This window comes from Eubalaena glacialis, chromosome 9, assembly GCF_028564815.1.
Source record: "Eubalaena glacialis isolate mEubGla1 chromosome 9, mEubGla1.1.hap2.+ XY, whole genome shotgun sequence".
NCBI lineage: Eukaryota > Metazoa > Chordata > Mammalia > Artiodactyla > Balaenidae > Eubalaena > Eubalaena glacialis.
The window spans coordinates 8,968,908-8,994,456 of record NC_083724.1 but is presented as its reverse complement, the minus strand read 5'-3'; the positions used below and the strand labels follow the sequence as shown (position 1 = coordinate 8,994,456).

General features: G+C 41.7%; 1 protein-coding gene across 4 annotated transcripts in view; it reads left to right on the top strand.

The window, feature by feature from the left end:
* The first annotated feature begins 1,640 nt into the window (after positions 1 to 1,640).
* Positions 1,641 to 25,549, top strand: part of STXBP1 (syntaxin binding protein 1) — a 69,827-nt gene continuing 45,918 nt past the window's right edge. For 3 of the 4 annotated variants that reach the window (XM_061199886.1, XM_061199885.1, XM_061199888.1), the window contains exon 1: positions 1,641 to 1,853. Coding sequence is in view for 2 of the 4 variants with exons in the window: in XM_061199885.1 (XP_061055868.1) it covers positions 1,817 to 1,853 (37 nt within the window). In the remaining 2 variants the exon portion in view is untranslated. Of the gene's footprint in view, positions 1,854 to 22,352; positions 22,409 to 25,549 lie in introns of those variants that run through there. The other variant, XM_061199887.1, reaches the window with a different exon arrangement.

The window sequence follows — 25,549 nt, the reverse complement described above, 5'->3', positions numbered from 1 at the left end:
CTCTCAGAACCCTCTGTCCTTCTGCTTCAGCACTTATTAGAACAGTAACTCCTTGATTCCTGTCTGTCTCCTCAGCTAGAATACCGGCTCCTTGAGGGCAGTCTCTGTTGACACATGCCAGAGGGTCAAGGAGGGAGCATGTGGCATCACAAGTGCATCCTAGTTCCCCTCACGTTTACAAACTATCTTCTCCTTTTCCAAATGCAACCCAAGGCTATCAGTACCTTCCTTGGGTAAAAGGCAGAGCCTAGACATGAAGAGATGACAGGTGAACACTTTCGCTTTCTGGGAAGCCATATGAAGGTTCTGTTAGGGTAGACTGAACTGAGGATGAGAAGATGGTCAAATCTTCATGCCCTGGGGCTGGTGGCTGAACTAGGACATGTGGCCCCTTGTCCTGGCTCGGCCAGTGTTCACTGTGTGACCTTAGGAAAGTCCTCCTTTAGGCCTCAACTTCTTTAGTTGTTGCTCAGTATAAAATAATGGTTCAGAATTCAGATTCTAAAATTAGATCTTTCCTTTGTCACTTACTAGCAAGGCACTTATCTTCTCTGAGTCTCAGTTTCCTCATCTGTAAAATATTATATTTCTTAATAATATAAAGAAAAGGAGCTAGCTCACAGAGCTGTTCCAAAAATTTAATGAATATTCATTGATTTTCTGACTACCAGTTCTCTTGTCCTTTTTGACTTTAAATTGGCTCAACTCATTTTTCTTTGAAGCCAGAGGGGAGCCCTGTCCCATATTTCAAAAGCAATCTCCCCTGTCAACTAAATCGAGCAAAAACTGACCTGGGACCACTTTGGTAAATGTGGACTCCAGGAAGGAGATACTGACCAGAGTCGTCCCATAGCATATTCCTATTCGATTTGGGACCTAGATATTTCTAGACTTTTGTTGCCCAAAGACTAGGATCGGTGTCTGCCTTGTACATGGCTGGAGCTCCAATGCCTAGAACAGCGGCTTACATATAGTAGTGAGAGAACAATAAATATTTGCTAATGAATGAAACACAACCTGAAAGCAAGTCTAGTACTGTTTCTGAGCCTAGTTTTTTTTCAATCTGAAAATGGAGATTAAAAACAATGTCCAATTATTGCGAGGATTTAATGAGATGATGCATGTAAGAGCTCAGTGAATGGTGGATTTATGGATATGGGTACCCAAAGAGATAAAGATGGTGTCGATAAACCTTACGTTACGTTGTTTTGGGGAGTGGGTACTACTAATAAGAGATCTAGTTTCTGAGTTCCTTTTGTGGGCGGGGGGGGGGGGTGGGAGGGGTGAGGGGTGGATGTAAGGCTCCCAGAAATAGGTAAGACAGACCACAGCGGGGTTTCAGGAAGATGGAATGCGTCGGTAGCCTGAGGCCAGGGATTCAGGTGCGGAGGCTGCGGACAAGATTCTTGGACCCAGCGCCCCGGGAGCGCGCGCTGTCCCGGCCGCGCGCGGCGCGTGAGGTGGGGGGAAGGGCGTGGCTCTCCCACCAGCCAGGGACCTCCTCGCTTCCAGCCGCATCTCGGCGGGCGGGGCCGAGCCTCCGGGCCGCAGTGCGATTGGCGGAGGCGAGCGGGTGACGCTAACGGCTGGCGCGAGACCCCGCCCCCGGCCGGCCCCGCCCCCCGCGCGCGCTGGCGGGTCGGCAGCCTCGGTCTGGCTCGCGCCGCGCCCCCGCGCCGGGTCCGCGCGTCAGTCGATCCCGAGCGCGGCTGCAGGGTGGCTGGCTGCAGCTAGCAGAGCGCGGCGAGCCGGGGAGGCGGCGGTGTCCGTAGGCGTCGCGTGAGGAGGCTCGGAGCCCAGAGACTCGCGCAGCGCGATGGCCCCCATTGGCCTCAAAGCGGTGGTCGGAGAGAGTAAGTGGAGTCGGGGTCCTCCCCGCAGGCGGCGGCTACGGCTGCCCAGGAGAAGCCGGGCGCCGTACCTGCCCGCAGCGCCCCGGCCTCCGCGCTGGCCTCCCGCCCCGCTCGGCCCGGGGCTCCTGGCTGGGAGGGTCCCGTTATTCCGGCGCCGCCCTCCTCGGAGGGAAGTCCCTCCCGGCCTCCTGCGGCCCGCGCCCTCTTCCCTTCTTCCCCTGCTCTTCTCTTCCCGCATTCCTTCCCCTTCCGCCCCCCCCACCTTTGCTCCATCCCTTACCCTTCATCCCACCCCTCCCCTCTTCGCCCCATCCCGCTCTTCCCTCTTTACCTCCATCTCCCTCCACCCCCATCGCTCCATCCCTCCCCCTTCACCCCTGGCACCCCATCGCTCCCCCTTCACCTCGCCTTTACCCTCTGCAGCCCATTATCCTCCCCTGCACCCCCATTCTTCACTCCCAGTACCTTCCCCTCATTTCCTCTCTCCTTTTCCTCGCCTTCTTTATTCCCTAAGCTCCTTGATTCCACTCCTTTTCCCGTCTCCAGTCCCTCCCTCTTTCCCACCCTCCTTCGTGAGTCGTGACGAGCGAGATCCCGGCCTGCGTCCTCCTCCCCCTTCCTCCTCCCTCCCGGGAGCCGGAGCCGCGGTCCCCGGCTGCAGAGACCCACCTGGGAGCGGCTCCGCGCGCCTTGGCTCCGACGCGCCGCTCGCCCAGCCTGGGCCACTCCTGGCAGCTGGAGAGAAGCCTGTTTTCCAGAGGCTTGGCTCTGCTGGGCTGAGGCCGCCTCTGTCCTCCTCCCGATCCTGGGTCTTGGCTTCAAGGGCGGGGTCTTATCAGGGTCCTGAACCGTCTTAAATCACCCGGGAGACGAGGAAAGCTTTAGTGTGCGCGGGAGGAGTGTCCCTGCCCAGCACCGCAGTCTGCAGTCTGCCTGTTAGCAGGACTCAGCCGATGCTTGGTTTCGGGCAGTTCCAGCCACTGTTGCAGGGAGGAAATGGTTGTTCGTGGGTTTGGATGAAAGGCACAACGTAAATGGATTTTTAAAAATGGATGGTGGAGCGTGTGGGCTGCAGCGGAGTGAGCTGTGACGGTGGTAATATTTGGAAAACGGCGTCCCCAGTGCTAAATAAGCTTGATGATCTGTGTAGACAAATCGTGCCTCTTCAATATTTCGGCTGTTTCTTTAACAGAAAATGTGAGAGGATTGCTGTAACTTTCGCTACCTCTTTTGGAATTGAGAGAAAATTAAAAGTGGACTTTGTGGGAGAGGATAAGAAAGGAAATAGAATAAAAATGGTGGAAATTAGTTTCCTTTCCAATGATTCTGTCATATTAGAGCAATTCCTCTCTCTCGCTCTCTCTCTGGTTGTCAAATGTTTTTGACTGTAATGGTCCTTTTGAGGCATCATAATTGTTTCTTCTTCCTTATTCTTTTCGTTGATATATAGAAAATATTCCCAATTGTACAACCTTATCTGACCTATTACACCAGAAGAAAATTGTTGTAAAAACTGAACCCCAAAATGAGCAAGTTTTTTAAAAAGTGCCCACGATGATTATCACCTGCCTTCCCCATGTGGTAAAGGTTCTGAATCACGTACCTTCTATTTTTAAAGGCCAATCAAAGCCTTTAAAAAGGCTTTAGGACTGAAAGGACCCATAGGGATCCTTAATGTCAACACCCTCATTTTACCTTTGGGAAAGAAATGGAGGCTCAGAGCAGTTAAATGACTTGCCAAAATCAGTGTTAATTAATTTTTTAAAAACCTCTTGTCCATTTCCTTGCAGCATTAGTAAAAAGTAACTTTCTTCATTGTTCTAGATATACCATTTCCTTCCAGTATGCCTTTTAAAGGGTTGTGAAATGTGGATTGTTATGTTACATTCTTTTAAATGTTATATTTGAATAAGGTGCTTTTAAAACAAAATCCCGAAAACAGGTGTTATAGAAATCACGTTTTTGCATCCTTTTGCCGTGACCCTTGTTCATGCAGGTAGCTCCCCCCAACTTTTAGAAGCAAGTATCAAAAAAAATTAACGTGCAATATGGTCAAAATTTATTTTCTGAAATAAAGCAAAGCCACTGTTTACAAAAATAAAACCAAACCAATTTTACATGAAGTTGGTGAATGTGTGAAAAGCATTCTATTTCTATAACAATTGAGTTAGGTATAAATTTTGGAAAAAATATTTTTGCAATTCTTTGTCAGTGACACAAAGAATTCTGTTAATTCTGACTCCTAATTTCGGATGGGGTTTCTAGCTTTGCCTTTTTCCTCTACAAATAGGAGTAAAACAAAGATGTTTTTTAACCAACACGCACCAGTTTAAATGTCATCTTCACAGCCTGGTCTTCCCGGTCTAAATTAACACCTCATAGTCACTGTTTATCATATTCCCTAATTTTATTTTTTTCATAGCACTTAAAATGATCTGAAGTGATATTGTTTCATTTTTTGTTTTTTTGGTTGGTGGATTTTTTGTCTGTTTTTGTTTTTTGGTACTTGTTTGATTGTTTCATCCACTTGAATGTTGCTTCCAGGAGAGCATGGTCTTTATCTGATATGTTCATCCCTGTATCCCATACCAAAAACAGTGGCTGGTCATAGTTGGTAGCCAATAAATGTTCATGGAATGAATCAATGTTCTTAAGGATATGATTGAGAGGAAGGTAAATGTAGTTTTTGGCTTCCTGTCACATCTTTCTAAGTTGAGTTTTAGAGTGGCAGTAGGTACAGACACAACAAAAGTAGAGGAGATGGGTGTTAGCTGTTCATTCAACAAAGGTTTGTTCAGAGCCTGGTAGGAATTATGGGGGAATACAGGGACACTAAAATATGGGACAGTGTCACACTGTTGTGACAGACACAGACAATCCTGAGATGCCCTCCCTGTCACTCCCCTGACATACTTAAGGTATAACCAGTGTATTGCACTTCTTTGTGTTGGTCTCCAACTAGACCAGAAGCTCTTTCACGGGAGAGTAGGACCTCATCTTATTCTTAAGTCTGTCTGGTTTGGTTTTTTTTTTTGGTATTTGTATACTCCTTTTTTTTCTTTTTCTTCTTTTTTAAATTGGGGTGTAGTTGCTTAACAATGTTGTGTTAGTTTCTGCTGTACAGCGAAGTGAATCAGTTATATGCATATATATCCCCTCTTTTTTGGATTTCCTTCCCATTTAGGTCACCACAGAGCATTGAGTAGAGTTCCCTGTGCTATACAGCAGGTTCTCATTAGTTATCTATTTTATACATATTAGTGTATATATGTCAATCCCAATCTCCCAATTGATTCCACCCCTGCCTTTCCCCGCTTGGTGTCCATATGTTTGTTCTCTACATCTGTGTCTCTATTTCTGCCTTGCAAACAGGTTCATCTGTACCATTTTCCTAGATTCCACATATATGCATTAAGATATGATATTTGTTTTTCTGTTAAGTCTGTCTTTAGTGTGAGAGTTAGTGCTTAGTCTTTGTAAATGTTGGATGAATGACTTAATCTTTATGTATAGCGATTCAGAGAATGGGCTCTGGATTTGAACTACCTGGGATAAAATTCTGATCTACCGCTATTAGCTGTGTGACTTTGGTAAATAATGGAACCCTTTTGTGCTTCAATTTCTTCATCTATAAAATGGGTAATAATAGCCACCTACCTTATGTGGTTCTATGAGTATTAAATGAGGTAATGCAGGTATAACGTCTGATACAGTTCTTGACACACAGTAAATTCAGTCAATATTATCATTATGAAAAGATCAACAAAGAGGTTCAGTACAAGTGTTAGAGGATTTCAAGAAGAGATAGAATACTTCTTTCCTGGGGGGCCAGGGTTTTGGGGGAGAAAGTGGAGTCTTTGGTAAACTTCGGTAAACTTCTTGAACGAGGTGCAAATGAGCTGGAAAATGGAAGAATAGACCTGAAGAATATATGGATGATTTGTAACCTGACCCAACTTCTGTTTCCAGTTCTACTCATTTCTTTACTTTTTTTTTTCTTTATTTTCTTTCTATAAAATATAGTTGGTTTTTTTTTCTTTTTTTTTTTTCCTGCTGTTGACTTTGCAAAGAGATTGTAAGAGAAAGGAGAATTTCATTTTTTTAAAAATAATTTTTGATTTTTATTTTATTTATTTTTTTATACAGCAGGTTCTTATTAGTCATCAATTTTCATTTTTTAAAAAATTTTAGTATTTCATTTATTTTTTTATACAGCAGGTTCTTATTAGTTATCCATTTTATACATATTAGTGTATATATGTCAGTCTCAATCTCGAGAATTTCATTTTTTTGAGGCATTTTTTTATCTAGTTTATGTTAATGGATGATGTTTCAATTATGTAAATCCATGTTGTAATCCAAAATTTACTCATTCCCTGAAGTTTTGTCAGTGTGTTTCAAAGATGCAAGGATTACAAAATGTACTGTTTTTCTTGTTTCCTAGCTGTTAGCAATTTCTCCTCATGTTAGTTTATAAGAATCACATTCTTTTGGAAAAGAATGTTGTTTCAATTTGTATATTAAATATATTACATACCTTTTTCAGATGGGGCCCTGAGTCATAGGATGTGTCAGAAGTTGAGAGGACACCTAGATTGAAGCAGTTTTCATTCATTCTTACACTTTTTTTTTTTTAAAGAAACTTTGGTTAGCATACAGATAATTTAAGTGTTATATTTTGAAATATATTAAATGCATGTTGCATTTTTTCATTTCTAAAATAAGGTGTAATTTGCATAAGTAAAATTTACCCTTTTTAGTGAACAGTTCTTCAAATTTCAGCCATTACATACAGTCATATAGTCACTACCATAATCAAAATACAGAACAGGTCATCATCCCCCAAATTCCCTTGTGCAGCCCCTTTATGGTCATCCTGCCCTCCCACCCCCAGGCCCTGGCAACCACTGAACTGTTTTTTGTCCCTATATGTTTGCCTTTTCCAGAATGTCGTATCCATGGAATCATACAGTATGTAGCGTTTTGAATGTGCCTCCTTTAAATTAGCATAATGCATTTGACAGTCATCCATGTTGCATATATCTGTAGTTTGTCCCTTCTCATTGCCAACTACTCTTCTGTTGTAGGAATGTACTACAGTTTCTCCATTCCCCAGCTAAAGGGCATTTGGGCATTTGAGTTATTCACTTTCTGGGCAATTGCAAATGCTTCTATAATGCTTCTAGAAGCAGTCACAGGTTTTGTGTGAACATATCACTTGGATATGTAAATACCTAGGAGTGGGATTAATGGGTTGTGTGTTAAGTGTGTGTTTAACTTTATAAGAAACTGTCAAATTGTTTTCCAGAGTGGCTATACCGTTTTACATTTTTCACCAGCATCCTTGTTAGTCCTTGGTATTGTCAGTTTAAAAAATTTTAGCCATTCTCAGAGGTAGTGGTATCTTATGATTTTAATTTGCATTTTCCTAATGACTACTAGTGTTAAGCATTTTTTCATGTGTTTATTTGCCATCTGTGTATCTTCTTTGGTGAAATGTCCAAATCTTTTGCATATTTTTTATTGGGTTGTCTGTTTTCTTATTATTTTAGTTTTGAGAGGTCTTTATGTATTCTGGGTACGTTTCTTTCATCAGATACGTGAATTACAAATATTTTCTCATAGTTTGTGACTTGTCTTTTCATTCTATTAACAGTATTTTTCAAAGAGCAGAAGTTCTTAATTTTTATGAAGTCCAATTTATCAATTTTTTCTTTTATGGATTGTACTTTTGGTATCCTATCTAAGAAATCTCTGCCTAACCCAAGTTCACAAAGATTTTCTATGTTTTTTTTTTTTTTTCCTGTGTTTTCATCTAGATGTTTTATAGTTTTAGGCTTTATATTTAGTCTTTGATCCATTTTGAGTTAATTTTATATATTGTGAGCTATGATCGAAGTTCATTTTTGTGTATATGTAAATTATTTTGTTTGTGAGTGTCTATTTGTTCCAGCACCATTTGTTGAAAAGAGTATCCTTTTTCCGCATTGAATTGTCTTTGTTCTTTGTTGAGAATCAATTGACCATCTTTGGATGGGTCTGTTTTTGGACTCCCTGTTCTATTTCTTGACCTATATGTATGCTTTCACTAACACCTATTCTGACTCAATTACTGTAGCTTTAAAGTAAGACTGGAAACCGGATATTGTGAGTCCTCCAGCTTTGTTTTTCATTTTCAAAATTGTTTTGCTTCTTTTGGTTCATTTGCTTTTCCATATAAATTTTAGAATGAGCTTGTCAATTTCTATTTTTAAAAATTCTTCTGGGATTCTGTTTGGAATTGTCTTGAATCTGTAGATTGGTTTGGGGAGAATTGACGTTTTAACAAATTTACTTTTAATATCCTAGTTTCTTTGCTGTATTGCAATGTGAAAATAAAAATTCTTAACTTCACAAATAAGGGAGCAACTGTATGATAAGGAGAATTGCAGATAGTTTAACAAGGTCGCAGGACACAAAGTCAATTTACAAAAATATATTGTATTTCTATATACTAGCAATGAACAATTAGAAATTGAAATCTAAAATAGTATCATTTATAGTAGAACAAAAACCATGAAATACTTGGGTGTAAATCTAAAAGAACATGTTCTAGATCTGTGTGCTGAAAGTTACAAAATACTGATGAAAGATAGCAAAGCTTAAATAAATGCAGAGATATACTATGTTCATGGATTGGAAGAATTTATGTTATACTTATTATTTTTGAAACGTGTTTTCAGTTCTCTTGGGTAGATACCTAGGAATAGAATTGCTGGGACATATGGTAATTAACTTTCTGAGGAACTGCCAAACTGTTTTCCAAAGTGACTGCACCATTGTACATTCCCACCAGCAGTGTATGAGGGCTCCTATTTCATAATATCCTTACCAGCACTTGTTATTATCTGTCTTTTTGGTTATAGCCATCCTAGTGGGTGTGAAGTGGTATCCCATTGCGGTTTTGATTTGCATTTCCTTAACAGCTAGTGATGTTGAGCATTTTTTCATGTGCTTATTGACCATTTGTATATATTCTTTGGAGAGATGTCTACACAAACCCTTTGCCCATTTTTATTTATTTTTTTAAAAAATAAATTTATTTATTTATTTATATTTTTATTTTTGGCTGCATTGGGTCTTCGTTGCTGCGCGCGGGCTTTTTCTAGTTACGGCGAGTGGAGGCTACTCTTCGTTGTGGTGCACGTGCTTCTCATTGTGGTGGCTCCTTTTGTTGTGGCGCATGGGCTCTAGGCACGTGGGTTCAGTAGTTGTGGCTCGCGGGCTCTAGGTGCATGGGCTTCAGTAGTTGTGGCATGCGGGCTCTAGAGCGCAGACTCAGTAGTTGTGGTGCACGGGCTTAGTTGCTCCGTGGCATGTGGGATCTACCTGGACCAGGGTTCGAAGCCGTGTCCCCTTCATTGGCAGGCAGATTCTTAACCACTGCGCCACCAGGGAAGTCCTTTTCTGTGTACTTTTAATAAAAGCTACTTATTCTTGTTATAACTCTCATCCTGTGTCCTTTTAGACAATTCATTTAAATTTTAAAAATTGTTGTTGAATGGTCACATTGTATCTTCATTCCTAGTTTATTAATTAAAAGTATCATATTTTTGAAACGCCTCACTTTTTAAAAGGATTCTAATATGGTAGTCTTACAGTTAATACAAATAATTTGTTAGTTATAATTGTGATAAGAATTACAAAGGAATGATACAGGGCACTAGTCTGGTGTAAGCCTGGGGAGGTTAGAGAAAGCTTCCCTAAGGAAGTTGACATCCAAATTACTTCCTTTTAGTTCCAGCTTACTAAGAGTTTTTGTTTTGTTTTTAAAACCAGGCTTAGCTACTGGTTTAGTTTCTTTTGAAACGATCATATAGTTTTTCTTATTTAATCTAGTAATGTAATATAATTAATTAATTGTAATATTGAGCAATCATTCGTTGCATTTCTGAGATAAACTTACTTGGTAGACATGCAGTGTTCTTTTTCGGTGTTAGCAAATTCTACTTATTATTTTTGCATCTATATTCATTAGCATTGGAGTCTTCTTGCTGTTCTTTGATCATTCCAAGTGTGTTCCCACCTCAGGACTTTGCATTTGTTGTTACCTATGTCTGAAATGTTCTTCCTTCAGATATCTGCATGCTTGTTCCCTTAATTCCTTTAGGTCTCTGGTCAAATGCCACCTCACCAGTGAGGTCTCCTCTGACTACTTTATATAAAATTGAAATTCCCCCTACTTTCTCATCCCCCTCACCATGCTGAATTGTCAAATCTGACATTTCATACTTACTGTTTTCTTTGCTTTTTTTTTATCTCGGCCTCCACCAGCCAAATGTAAGCTCCGTGAGAGCATAGCCTTTGTTTTGTTCACTTCTGTATCCCCAGCACCTAGAACAATGCTGGTACATAGTGGGCACTCAAGAAATATTTGGAATGAACAGTTGAATACTATGTATTTTATATATGTGTGTGTGTGTGTGTGTGTGTGTGTGTATGTGTGTCTAATTCCTCTCTCTCTCCCGTCTTTTTCAGATCTTCTGCATCAGAATTTCTCTCTCCTTAAATGAATTGGGAAGTTTCTTATCTTTTTGCATGTTCCAGAATAGATAAAATAACATGGACATTCCTTTCCCTGAATGTTAGGAATGATTTATCCATAAAGCTATTTGAATTTGTTGCTTTTGGGGGGGAAGAGGATAAATATTTGACAGTCTTTTAAATTTATTTATTCAGGCTTTCTTCAGCTTCTTGAATCAATTTTGACAATTTATATTTTCTTATAAAATAGGCCTTTCAACCTAAAATTTTCAAATTTATTAACTTTAAATTAGATTTGTATAATTTAAAAAATATCTTCTGCATCGGTAGTTGTGATCTCTTTTCTCATTCTACCCTGTTAGTATTATTATTTTCATGGAAATACTTGGTAGTGATTTGTCTATTTTAATTGTCTTTTAAAAAACTCAGTTTCTTCTTTCTGTGGGGGGGGGGTGTGTGTGTGTGTGTGTGTTCTTATTCTAATTTCTTGAATCAAATGCTTGGTTAACTTTTTTCTAATAAAAGCATCTAAGGATATGAGTTGTCATTTGAGTACAGCTTTGGTTGAATCCCAGAGGCTCCCCACCCTCCCCTCCCCACTGCCCCCCTGTAGTTTTTTAATATGCAGTATTCTTGCCGTTTATTTCTAAACACAGTCTTCTTTGTTTTGGACTAAATGTCACTCTTATGATAGGGTGATAAGTAGTTTAATTTGGGGTAAAATTTCGATGAGAAGCAGTTTGCGACTCAGGGACCATCCATGTGTCACCCAGCAGATATAAGAGAGCATATCTGCCACAGGATCCAAAAAGGGCTTTTTGAATGTGCACTAAAAGATTTTCCCTCTGGTGTTTTTGGCACATAGCACCTCTTAGACAAACAGGGGTTTGGCTGCTAATGCAGAATCTTTTCTTTAGTGGAGTAGTCAGGCCAAATTGTGAAGTTATCACTGGCAACTCAACAGCCATAAATCGTGAACCCCAGTCCTGTGGCTCGCCTCTGTGAGAAGTGCTTGGAGAATCCCCAAGGCGATCCTCTGATTTGATTGCTTCAATCAGTTTCTCCTGTGAAGGGCTGTTGCTAGCACTGAAGTTAGGGCGAGATAGCCAAGACTTCATTTGAATTGCAGCAAGTATGAGTTTTCCTTGCTTTTTGTCCCCAGGCTTTTTTTAAAAAAAAAAAAAAAAAAAAAAAAAAAGTCAGCGCGAAGCAGTGTTGTGGAGTGGAAAGCGTTCTAGACTAGAAGTCAGAACGTCCAGCTGACAGTCCCAGTTCCGACCCCTAGTGGCTGGGTGACCTGGACATGTTATTTAACATCTTTTTCAATTGGAAATTCTAATCCCAGCATCACAGAATTCTTTGAAGGCTTGCATCAAATAATAATCCAAAAAATTGCTCAGAAAACAATGAGTCATTATAAGGGGTTATTATTATTTTACAGATATAACTACCAAGATAAGTTTGTCTGCTCAAGGTTATGAGTAAGTCCTTAGCAGAGTCAAGGAAACAAATCGCTCATAGTTTTGATAGACACAGGATCTAGTAATCACCAGATAACAGCCAGCTGTTGCCCGCTCAGTGCTCTTTGGAAAAGTTTGCGTTGGTTAAAACAAAGCAATTTGCTTCTGATATACACTGATCTGATCTTAATATATGTCTTTGGGGCTCCAAAGTAAGAATAACTACTAATGGCTCAAATTGCAAGCTCTCACCGGGCAGATTTCCAATATTCCTTTCTTTCTGTTTCTTATATGCTGATGGTATTTCACTTTAAATGTCTACTAATGATTTGACCTAACAGCTGACCTCGTAGGAAGTAAATGAGATATTAAGTAATTATTGCACTAGGAAAGCCTATTTTATTCTTGGGAGCTAAAAAATGTAGAGAGATGTGGAGAAAAGTAGAGAAAAACAAACAAATTTTTAAAAAATCATTGGAGCCTAGCTGTGAAGAGATGGGTTTGAATCAGAGTCTCCAGCAGTCACTCCTTGTTTGGAGAACTTCTGAGATGCCAGAGAAACCCAGGACCATACATTATGGCTTGTTTCCATTTCAGCATGCTTTGGTGGGTTCTGGGACCAAGGGTTTTTATTCATTTAGCCAACGTTTATGCAGTCATTCCTATGTGCCAGAAGCTGTGTGGGAGCTGCAGATGTAATGGTGTATAAGGAGACCTGGTCCTAGGGGGATTCAGACAGGCAGTGGTCATACACTGGGGTAAGTGCCCTGAGAGGGGCACTATGGTGTGGTGATGTTGGAGCCCCCAACAAGGCCTGGGTACTGAGGGAGGCTGAGGGAGACCCGGAGGATGTGGAGGAGCTGGCCAAGAGGAGGGTGGTGGTGATGGGGCATGGGGGACAGTAAGTCACATAGAGAAATATCCAGGCTTGGCAGGAAAATGAGAAGGCTGGAGCCTGGCTGGAGCTGGGCGCCAAGGGAGTATGCACAGAGAAGTTGGAGAGGTGCTCGGGGCTTTCCTGTGCTTGTGAAGGAGCTTTATCCCTATTCCAGGAGCACTGGGACACCACTGAAGGCGTTAAGTCAGGGAGAGACATGGCTTAGAAAGACCTCTGGTTGCTGTGTGGAGGCTGGATGGAGGGTTCAATTAGGAGCTATGGTGGTGGTCCAGGCTGGAGGTGGTGGCGGGGGGGATGGAGAAGTAGCGGCAGGTGGCGAGAAGTAAAGTGACTTGAAGGAGTCTTCAGAGGTAGAAGTGTCAGGTTATGGTGATTGATTGGATGCAGAGGGTGAGGAGAAGGAGTTGGGGAAGATTCCCAGTTTTCCGGCTTTGGCAACCTATTGGAAGGCCGTACCATTCACTGAGACGTGAAAGAAGGAGCAGAAGCAGGTTTGCTGGGGAACGTTTCCTTTTGCAGGCGTTGTGCTTCTGGTGCCTATGGACTGTCTAAGGGCAGATGTGCAGGAGGTCTGGGCTGGAGATTAGGGTTGGGCGTCATCAGGTGTTGGAGAGAGTTAAGAGTGGGTTGGGGGCTTCCCTGGTGGCGCAGTGGTTAAGAATCCGCCTGCCAATGCAGGGGACAAGGGTTCGAGCCCTGGTCCGGGAAGATCCCACATGCCGCGGAGCAACTAAGCCCATGAGCCACAACTACTGAGCCCTCGTGCCACAACTACTGAAGCCCACGTGCCTAGAGCCCGTGCTCTGCAACAAGAGAAGCCACCGCAATGAGAAGCCCGTGCACCGCGACGAAGAGTAGCCCCCACTTGCCACAACTAGAGAAAGCCCGCGCGCAGCAATGAAGACCCAACGCAGCCAAAAATTTAAAAAATAAAATAAAATAAATAAATAATTAAAAAAAAAAAAGAGTGGGTCAGATCACAGAGGAGAGGGTGCAGGGTGAGAAGAGGGCCTGGGCTGACCCCCGAGGGACACAAACATTTACAGCCAGGTACAGGAAGAAAAGCCAGCAGGTTTGAGAGTCAGGAGGGAAGGGAGGCTAACAGAGCAGTGTCTACGATTTTGTGGCTCCCAGGGTCCACCTTCAAATCATCCCAAAGCAAGCCTGAACCTTCATTCAGTGATGAGTCTCCAGTCTCCAGGCTGGGGGCCTTGACAGTTGGAAACTTTTCAGGACTTACTCTTGCTGTGGTGTTTCCCCTGTGTCTTAAAGTCAGTCCTTGCCTGTCTGAACCTTGTTGTTCAGGATTGTTTTGAGGAGGAAAGAGGAAATGATTATAGCCACTCGTAATGCAAGGCTCTGAGGATTTTGGGTGTTATGCTGTGTCAAGAGGCCATCAAATCGGTGGGGGTAGGGTTCTGGTGTGATGGATTGGGAGATTGGGACTGACAGATATACACTACTATGGATGTATCTGTAAAGTAGATAACTGGTGAGAACAGACTGTATAGCACAGGGAACTCTACTCAATGCTCTGTGGTGACCTAAATGGGAAGGAAATCCAAGGAAGAGGGGATATATGTATACATGTGGCTGATTCACTTTGCTGTACATCAGAAACTAACACAACATTGTAAAGCAACTATACTCCAATTAAAAAAAAAAAAAGATGCCATCAAATCATAGAATCTTCAGTCTGGGAAGAATTATAGGAGCATCTAGTCCAGCCTCATCCGGAGCAGGAGGTCAGGTTGTACTAGTCTGCTGGATGAATGGCATTGGCAGATCTTCCTTCTCCATGGCTGTTGGGGACAAGCAGTATTATTTTTATGTTCTGTGCCAGCGTAGATTCACAATGACAAGGATAAGCTGCTAGGAGTGTTACAATGGTAAGGGCGGGAAGGCTGCTTATACTGTGTTTAGAGGGAGCTCAGGACTTCCCAGCTAATTCTAATCCAGTCTCAGATGATCCTCATGAACTTCCCTTAATGGCAGTAGGAACAAAGCTGCTTCTGTTTGGCAGCTGAGGGGAAAAGGAAGAACCTTTACGCTTAGATGATCTTCAGAGCCCCTACTCTGGCAGTGACGGGGTGAAGAGGGCTCGCTGACCTTCTTCTGTCATAGTTTTTCTTCACCCATCTTCTGAGCGTTGGTGTAGCCAGGAGTTGAAGCAAAGAGGCCTTTCCCTGATCTCTGGACACATCAATATTGTTGGTACTAGTTGCTAGGGATTTGAAGAAAATAAAACATTGGCTCTGAACAAGAGTCCCCCTCTGCTCCATGTGAATTTCACACTATAGGCTTTTAACAATAGACTACTGTGAGGTGAACCCCTTAAAATTACTCAGTTGACAGATCTCATCATCTTTTGGATAAAAGTACTTCAGGATTTTAAGATGAGGCAATCATGTGGCCACCGAGAGTTTTCTGGTTTGCTTTCCCTCACATAGTCGTGGGGAAAGGGGTCACCTTGAACTTTACTGTTTTGATTGCATCATGGGGTGTCTCTATCTCTTTCTCCTACTTACCGTTTAAGGAATTTGAAACTCTAGTTAGAGTAATAAGCTTTTTCAAGCTTTCACTGAGACTGAAAGATCTGGTCGGTTTCTCATAGAGAGGTAATACTCATTCTTCCTCTGCCCCCCAATCCCTTATTAAGAAAAATTTCCAACATACTGGAAAGAATAGTGTAATGATTACCCACCTATCTTCTACCTAGATTTCACAATCGTTAACCTCTTGCCATCTTTGTTTTTATCTCTCTACACAAATGCTTTTTATTAAAGGTTAGGGTTACAAGTTAGACATTGTAGAAGAAAAAATTAGTGAACTTGAAGTCAAAGCAATAGAAACTATTCAAAGTGAAACATAGAAGAAAGATTGGGGGAATAAAAACAAGAGAGTATCAGCAAGATGTGAGACAACGTCAAGGAGCCTAATATATATAAAGGTGAAAAGAATGAGGGGGGTCAGAAACAATATTTGAAAAAATATTAGCTGAACATTTTCCAAATTTGAGGAAAACTATAAACTCTTAGATCGAAGAATTCCAATGAATCCCAAGCATAAGCAACATGAAGAAATCTACACCAAAGCACATCATAACCAAAATTGCTTAAAAGCAGTGATAAAAAGCAAAATGCTTAATTAGCCAGAGAGCAAAGACACGTTATGTACAGAACAGAGATAAAGATGGCAGCAGATTTCTTGTCAGAAACAATGTAAGCTCGAAGGCAGCAGAGCACTGTCTTTAAAGGACTAAAAGATACAAAATGTTAACATAGAATTTTATACCCAGAGGATATATCCCTCAGCAACAAAGCAAGATAAACACTTTCAAAAAAGTTGAAAGAATTCATCACCAGCAGATCTGCACTATATGAAATGAGGCCACAGGGAAACCTGGTTCTACGCAACAGAATAAAGAGCCCTGGACGTGGTACCCATGTGGTAAAAATAAAGCCACGTTCCTGCAGAGACTGGCAGTCTTCCTCTAGTGCATCCCCAGTACACTGGACTTCCATTCACCATCCTCCTGGGATTTTTCTCACCTCTCTTGTTTTGAATTGTCCTGTCTCTTGTATTTTGTGTCTTCCTTTCTTGGTTTACTCTCTCCTGTTTTGGTGGAGCTCATCTCCCAGGAGCTTCTGAGAAAAGGGAGGTAATTTTATTGAGACCTTGCATGTCTGAAAATATCTATTTTACCCTCATATTTCATTGACGGTTTGGAGGAGTGTAGAATTCTACATTGGAAATTGTTTGCGTTTAGAATTTTGAAGTCACGGCTCCACTGTCATCTTAATTTCCAGTGTTGCCTTTGAGAAGTTTTTGAAGCCATTGGATTCCTGATCTTTTGTACATATCCCATGTCGTCCCCTCTGAAACTTTCACTCTGTCCCCAGTGTTCTGTACTTTCATGGTAATTTGCCTTGGTATTTGTCTGTTCTTATCCATTGTGCAAGACCAGGTTCAGGGAACTTTTTCTATAAAGGGCCACGTGTTTAAATACTATAGTTTTTGTGGTTCATATATGATCTCTGCCACTTCTTCTTTTTTCCCACCCCTTTAAAAGTGTAAAGGTCTGTACAGAAACAGGCGGCAGGCTGAATTTGGCCCATGGGCCACAGTTTGCTGGGTATTCACTGGGTCCCTTCAGTTTAGCAACTTATGCTGTTTACTTCTGGGAACATTTCTTAAATAATTTCACAATGATTTCTTCTCCTCAGTTTTCTCTTGGTGGAATTCCTGCTATTCAGATGTTGAACCTCTTGGACTGGTCCTCTGATTTTCTTATCTTTTCTCTTCAGTTATTTCTCTCTTTGGCTCTTTGCTGTGTTTTCCAGGAGATTTCCTCAGCTTTATCTTCCAAACCTTCTATTTAATTTAATTTAATTTTAAACATTTTTTGTTTATTTTTTCAACCAACATTTCCAAAAATGATAAAACTTTCTCCTGCTCCATTGGTGAACAAATGACCTGTCAACCCAGAAGTCTGTCCTGTTGCCTCCCTCTTTTTCACCCTTGAATTTTTTTAAATTTATTTTTTGTTGAGGTAACATTGGTTTATAGCATTATATAAGTTTCATGTGTACAACACTATATTTCTACCTCTGTGTACCCCACAGCGTGCTCACCACCAAAAATTTAGTTTCGGGACTTCCCTGGTGGTGCAGGGGTTAAGAATCCGCCTGCCAATGCAGGGGACACGGGTTCCATCCCTGGTCCGGGAAGATCCCACATGCCGTGGAGCAACTAAGCCTGTGTGCCACAACTACTAAGCCTGTGCTCTAGAGCCTGTGAGCCACAACTACTGAGCCCACGTGCCACAACTGTTGAAGCCTGCGCGCCTAGAGCCTGTGCTCCACAACAAGAGAAGCCACCGTAATGAGAAGCCCATGCACCGCAACGAAGAGTAGCTCCCGATCGCCACAACTAGAGAAAGCCCTCGCATAGTAGTGAAGACCCAATGCAGCCAAAAATTTAAAAAAAAAAAAAAAAATTTAGTTTCCATCTGTTATCCTACAGTTGATCCCCTTTGCCCATTTTGCCCTCCTCCCTCCCACCCCTTCACCTCTGCTAACCACTACTCTGTTCTCTGTATCTACATGTTTGTTTTTGTTTGGTTTCGTTTGTTCATTTATTTTGTTTGTTTTTTATATTCCTCCTATGAGTGAAATCATACAGTATTTGTCTTTTTCTGTCTAACTTAGTTCACTTAGCATAATAACCTCAAGGTCCATCCATGTTGTCACAAATGGCAAGATTTCATCTTTTGTTATGGTTGAATAGTATTCCATTTTATATATATACCACATCTTCTTTTTTTGTTTGTTTTTGTTTTTGAATTTTATTTTATTTATTTATTTATTTTTTGGCTGCATTGGGTCTTCATTGCTGCACGCAGGCTTTCTCTAGTTGCAGCCAGTCGGGGCTACTCTTTGTTGTGGTGTGTGGGCTTCTCATTGCAGTGGCTTCTCTTGTTGTGGAGCACAGGCTCTAGGCGTGTGGGCTTCAGTAGTTGCAGCATGTGGGCTCAGTAGTTGTGGCGTGTGGGCCCTAGGGTGCGTGGGCTTCAGTAGTTGTGGCACGCGGGCTCCGTAGCTGTGGCACATGGGCTCAGTAGTTGTGGCACACGGGCTTAGCTGCTCCGCGGCATGTGGGATCTTCCCAGACCAGGGATCGAACCTGTGTCCCCTGCATTGGCAGGCGGATTCTTAATTTTATTTTTTTTAATTAGTTTTTATTGGGGTGTAGTTGATTAACCACATCTTTTTTAGCCATTCATCTGTTAATAGAGTGGACACTTAGGTTGTTTCCATATCTTGGCTATTGTAAATAATGCTGTTATTGAACTTGGGGGTGCATATATCTTTTCAAATTAACGTTTTTGTATTCTTTGGTTAAATACCCAGAAGTGGAATAGCTGGATCATATAGTACAAACATATGGACACCAAGGGGGGAAAGTGGCGGGGGGGGGGGGTGCTGGTGTGATGAATTGGGAGACTGGGATTGACATGTATACACTAATATGTATAAAATGGATAACTAATAAGAACCTGCTGTATAAATAAATAAAATAAAATTCAAAAATTAAAAAAAAAAAGAATTCTAGGTGAGAGGAAAGAAACAGGAGCAGAAATAAGAGGTCATTAGTGGGGATTGACTTTAAAATGAATGGGGCTTGGATTAATGAGTTTTTATTGCATTGGTTTGATGCTAACATAGAATGTATATTAAGGAAAACATGAGCCATGAATGGATATGACTTATGCAAATTTTAAAAACCATCATTTCACTATTATAGAGCTTTTCAAACGTCAAAAAAAAAAAAAAAAGGAATTGGAGGAGAGGCAATTCTTATAAAGTATCAAAGAACTTGAAAAAAAAATTAAGGTTTATATTTAACTGAAAAATATAAATATATCAAAATATACCATAGAAGAGAATTCAATGTTACTTAGCAGTAGACTCCCAAGAATAAATACTTTTGAAATATTCCAAAAAAAAATAACCAGAAATGGAATAGCTGGATCATATAGTAGTTGTGTTCTTAATATTAAATATTAATTTATAAACTAATTAAATATTAAATTAACATCTAATATTAAAAATATTTTGAGGATTCTCCATACTGCTTTCCATAGTGCCTGCACTGATTTACACTCCCATCAAATTTGTATTAAGGTTTCCTTTTCTCCACATCCTTGCCAACACTTGTTATTTCTTGCCTTACCCTCCTATTTAATTTAAAATTTCTGCTGTCATGTTCTTTAAAATTTTATAATAGCTCTCTGAAATTTTCTTTTTTATAGCTCTCTATTCTTGTTTCATGGATGTGGTATCTTCTTTTATGTCTCTATCTTTAAAAAAACAAAACAAAACTCTGTATAGTCTGTTTCCTCCATGCTTTTTTGTTGTTGTTTCATTTGTTTTGGTCTCTATTTTCCATATAGGAAGTTTCTCAGATGTATAGCAAACCCTGGCTAGCTGCTGTGACTAAAAATGAGAGACGTAGACACGGATTGGGAGCTCCAACCTTGTGGATGGGCCTGATCTGGGTGGGCTGTTTGTTGGGGAATCCCCAAGGTCAGTATCTTTGGGTTTTTCTTCTTGGGCTCCATTCCCCAGAGAAGTCTCTTCCTCCTTGGAGGTAAAGGTCTGGCTGCCAGAATTCTGGGGTCTGAGTGGAAGAAAAGGGCCAAGGGATGGAGGGTAGTTCTCAACAATCCATACATATAGCCATTTGTCCCTCTGTTTTCAAGGTGAGATTCACAGTCCCGGACTGGACTCCTGTGCCCAGTCCAGGGGTCCTGTACACACTACACTCTGAGGAGGAAACTTCTAGTGTTCTTCTGTGTTGGGAGAAGGACATTCACCCAGTGATGGGAAGTGGGACAAGGGATCTAGATGTACCTGCTTCTTAAATTCCTTTCTACCAACATGCCTTATACCTTCTCCCACTCTTTTAAGTTCCAGAGGTACCTGGCACTGCCAGCTCCTGAAACTGTTGAAGATTGTGCCATGTACACTTAATGGGTTTTCAGTGTTCCCTGCTGCTGGCTTAGGATTCCACTTCAGATGGATTCAACTTTCCCAGGCCTGCTGAGTCAGTTACCACACATCAATTGTAGAAAATAAGACTCAGCATTTAAAACTAAGACTTTATCTTTTTTAAGAACTGCATTTCAAGAAGACGGGCGGTGTGGGGGAGTGGCCACCAGCCAAAGGCTGGGGACCACCACACCCTAGTTTACCTAGTTTCTTATAGCAAAACAACAGGCTTTTGGGGCCACTTTTTTCTTGCTTGCTTGCTGAAAGGAGAATGGAAACAGTCTGCTAGAGCCCTAGGGCTCATTGTCTTGGCAGCAAACAAAAGCCTGATTAGACAGAGGCAGGTTAAAAAATATTTGGGACATCCCAAATCCAGGAATTTCATGCTGAATTAGCTCATTAGTTCACTCTGAAGCAGGAAATCAAGTGAAGCCCAAGGTCGTTGTTTCTGATACTGGGTATCCCCTCCTAGATTCCAGTATACACCCTCAGTGGAGTGGTCTTTGGCCCAGAACTTTTTGCTAAATTATACAGTTTGGAGAGACAGATTTCACCAGTCAGCTCTCCCGTACCCATCCCCTAGCGGAAGTCTGGGCAAAGGCCACTGTCCCAACACAGAACCAACTCATATTCTGAGGGCAATGTTCAAATAATGCCTAGGTAAATGAGGAGGGGGCAATAGCCCACCTATGCATTTTGATACATATAGACAGCCAGAGAGAATTGCCTCCGGTCTGGGTGATTAAAGCAGGAAAAAAAAACTCTGCACAGGAACTTTGTAAACATTTGATATGGAAAAATGACAGAAGCATGGCATAAAGGCTCAGGTAAAGGATTTATTCTGGAAGAAGACAGGTACAGGGAAAACAATTTAAATCACTCTCAAACATAAAAATGATGAACCAAGAGTTCAAATGGGACGTAATGTGAAATAACAGAACGAAGTGGAAAGCGGGCTAGCCCAGCCAAGGCAACGGAAAACAAAAAATAATGAGATTGCAGAACTAATAAGCCAATTTGAAAACATAAAAAGCAAAATCTGTTCTCTAGAGTATGGAAGGCTGACTTGAGAAGATCACTCAGTCTGTATATTTGGTGAAAATTTGCACAAACTCAGCCATTTCTTCTGGATTTTCAATGTTTCTTCTCTTTGGGGCTCCACCCTCTTCCTGTGCTTGATCCTGAGCCCAAATCCCAACAGGATGTTTTCTTTTCCTGGCATCTTATTGTAACCGGTTCCCTGGATTTGGGAAAAGGCAGCAACCCTCCTGAAATTAGACCTTTGTGTGTGTTGGGCCGTGTGGGTGTGGGGAGTACTTCCTGCCTTCTGGAAGCTTCCCTGAGGCTTTTGTTTTATGTCAGTTGGACACCTATTGAATGGCTGCATTGACGCTTCCAGAGGGGGCTTGAGCTTGTGGCCTTGTCATGCTGTGTGAGATTACACATTTTTAAATATCTGAGACCTGAAGACATGTAGCAAGTTAAATCCTAGAGCAGAACAGATTGGGCTGGTCAGAATCTTGGACCTTGGAAGTAAGGTGATTTCTACCACCGCTCCCGTGGACAAGTTACTTGATCTCTCTGAGATTCAGTTTCTTTATAAAATGGACTAGATGAGGGTTTCTCAGCCTCAGCACTGTTAACATCTGGGGCTGTATGAGCCTGTGCATTGTAGGATGTTTAACAGCATGCCTGGCCTCTCCCCACTAGATGCCCATCGCACCCTCCAATCATGACGATCCAAAACGCCTCTAGACATTGCTGATTGTCCCCGGGAGGGGTTGGGGGTGGGCAAAATCACTCCCCTTTGAGAACCACTAGACTAGACCATGTTTTGTCTGCTCTGGGTTTCTGGAATTATATGAAACACTCTTTTCCCCTTTTTTCCAAAGTGTATTTTCCCTAACCCTTTAGTCCCTAGGGAAACTCCCATTTAAGTCAAGAAATATGATTTGGAGCCATTCAATGCTACATGTACCAATTTAAGATACTGGCCACATCTTGGGTTCCTGCCAGGATCTAGACAGATAGCTATTCTCCATTTCTGCAGTTCGAGGAGGAATTGCTGCAGTCGTCATGGAGTCTATGTAGGAAGAGGACAAGGTTTTTGCGGAGAAACAGGTACAAGCTGGAAGCTGAAATGGAATATTAACAGATAAGGTCGGCTGCTGTTGGTAATGCATGAGGGCAGTGTGTTTTCTTTCTCTCTCTCTCTCTTTCCCTCTCCCTCTCTGTTTCTCAAATGTAAAATGCTTCCCAAATAACTGCATGCTTATCACTATCTTGTACAAAAATGGCCCTCATTCTAGACTCTTTTCTTTAAAAAAAAGAGTCTTATTCAACAATGCTTATGAGAAACGGTGCTTTCTGTCCTGGAAGATTAATTGCCACTTCACCATTTTTTTTTTGTCTTTCGTCTTTTTGTTTCAAAATATTAATATAACCAAATAGTATTTACTATTATAAGCTATTGATTTGAAGAAGAGATGAATTGTTTTGGATCCCATTTTTGATTGATTTTTCTATTTGTGTATATTTGGTAACTTCACAGCTCCTTTTATCCATGTCGTAGGCAATCTTAGGAAGAAGAAAATAGCTCTTTTGGAGCTGAGGGGAAGTGACTGTTGCATCTAAAGTACAACCGGAAACTCCTATCTCTAACCTCTTTTTGTCCCCAGCTTGAGATTTTCTTTCTACTAATCAAAGTTCCAAGGTCCAGGAGGCTTTGTTTTAGAGAGCTTCTAGCTCCTTAACCTTTTGACTATAAATCTTACGGAAGAGGGGGAAAGGAAGATCGAAAATGAGGATTTCCCATGAAAGAGAAAGTGAAGTGTCATTCCTGTAACACTGTCCAGCATCTTTATGGGTCTGAGGTTAAGTTTTGGTTTCTCAGATAGCAGGCATTTATCATCACATACTCCCCTCAGATGTTGGCAGCAGTCCAAGTTTTGGACATTTGCGTCTTATGCAACGTCTGGGTGTGCTCACCAGGGCAAGGCAACCAAGCCATCGTTCACCCATCTCCACGCATTCTAACGCGTGTGACCTCCTCCCTTCTCTCCCTTTCCCACCCCCCCCCAAAAAGCTGACTTCATTGGAAACATTCTCAGATTAAGCAATTGTCATTCAGCAGTTTATAGGGAGTGAGACCCTGTTCTTGCCCCGCGCCTGACGATTTGAGGTCTCTATTTTGGTCTCTCTCACTTTTGCAAAATACAGTTTAGATACAAAACTATATTAAGCTGTAATTTTAGATAACATATTTTATAGGGGTAAGCCAGAGTACCTGTCTTCAGATGAAGACGCTGTGGAACAGTTCCATACTAAGCAAAACTGCATTTGTTACTTGAGTTTCAAGTTTTCATATAAAATTCTCTGATGACTTTTTTTTTTAAATTTATTTATTAATTAATTTATTTTTGGCTGCGTTGGGTCTTCGTTGCCGCGCACGGGCTTTTCTCTAGTTGCGGTGAGCGGGGGCTACTCCTCCTTGCGGTGCGCAGGCTTCTCATTACAGTGGCTTCTCTTGTTGCGGAGCACGGACTCTAAGCTCGCGGGCTTCAGCAGTTGTGGCTCACGGGCTCTAGAGCACAGGCTCAGTAGTTGTGGCGCACGGGCTTTGTTGCTCCGTGGCATGTGGGATCTTCCCGGACCAGGACTCGAACCCGTGTCCCCTGCATTGGCAGGTGGATTCTTAACCACTGCGCCACCAGGGAAGTCCCTCTGATGACTTTTTAAAAACAGCTTCCTTGAGATATAATTCACACACTATACCATTCAATGATTTAAAGTGTACAATTCAGTGCCTTTTAGTGTATTCACAGAATTGTGCATCCATCATCGCAATCCATTTTTGAACACTTTCATTTCCCCAAAAAGAAACTCCATACTCCTTAGACATCACTCCCAACTCCCCCATACCCCAGCTTAGGCAACTACTAATCCCCCCCCCTTTTTAAATATTTATTTATTTATTTATTTATTTATGTTTAGTTGCACGAGGTCTTAGTTGCGGCAGGTGGGCTCCTTAGTTGTGGCTCGCCAGCTCCTTAGTTGTGGCATGTGAACTCTTTTTTTTTTTTTAATATTTATTTATTTATTTGGTTGTACTGGGTCTAAGTTGTAGCATGTGGGCTCGTTGGGGCCAGGGATCGAACCCGGGCCCCCTGCATTGGGAGCACAGAGTCTTATCCACTGCACCACCAGGGAAGTCCCCTAATCTAATCTACTTTCTTTTTATTTGTTTATTTATTTATTTATTTACTTATTGGCTGCATTGGGTCTTCGCTGCTGTGCATGGGCTTTCTCTAGTTGTGGCGAGTGGGGGCTACTCTTCGTTGCAGTGCGCGGGCTTCAAATTGCGGTGGCTTCTCTTGTTGCGGAGCATGGGCTCTAGGCACGTGGGCTTCAGTAGTTGTGGTGCATGGGCTCAGTAGTTGCGGCTCACGGGCTCTAGAGCGCAGGCTCGGGAGTTGTGGTGCATGGGCTTAGTTGCTCTACAGCACGTGGGATCTTCCCAGACCAGGGATCGAACCCATGCCCCTTGCATTGGGAGTGGAGTTTTATCCACTGCGCCACCAGGGAAGTCCCCTAACCTACTTTCTACCTCTATAGATTTGCATATTCTGGGCATTTCATGTAATTGGAATCACACAATCTGTGGTCCTTGGTGGCTGGCTTCTTTGACAGCATTTTAAAGATTCATCCATGTTGTTACATGTCTCAGTACTTCGTTCCTTTTTATGGCTAATATTGCATTGTCTGAATATTCCACATTTATTTATTTATCAGGTTGATCAACATTTGGGTTGTTTCTACTTTTTGGCTATTATGAATAATGCTGCTATAAACATTCGTGTATGAGTTTTCATGTAGACCTGTGTTGTCATTTCTCTTGGGCTTATACCTAGCAGTGGAATTGCTGAATCATATGGTAGCTCATCATTTAGCTGTTTGAGGAATTGTCAGACTTTCCCAAAGCGGCTGCACCATTTTACATTCCCACCAGCACTGCGTGAGGGGTCTGATGACTTTTATGCTTCAGGAGTAATGTCTGCTTTCCCAAACAGGACTGCAAGTTCTTGGAGATCAAGAAATTGATTTATATATATATTTTAGTGTCCTCCATAGACTTCACGTGGTTATGGGCATTTTATTGTGCAATTGCTAGACACTTCACTTCTCTGGGCCTCAGTTTCCTCCTTTGTAAAATGGGAGTGATTATAATATTAATCTCTGAGGGTTGCTGTGAGCTTTAAATGA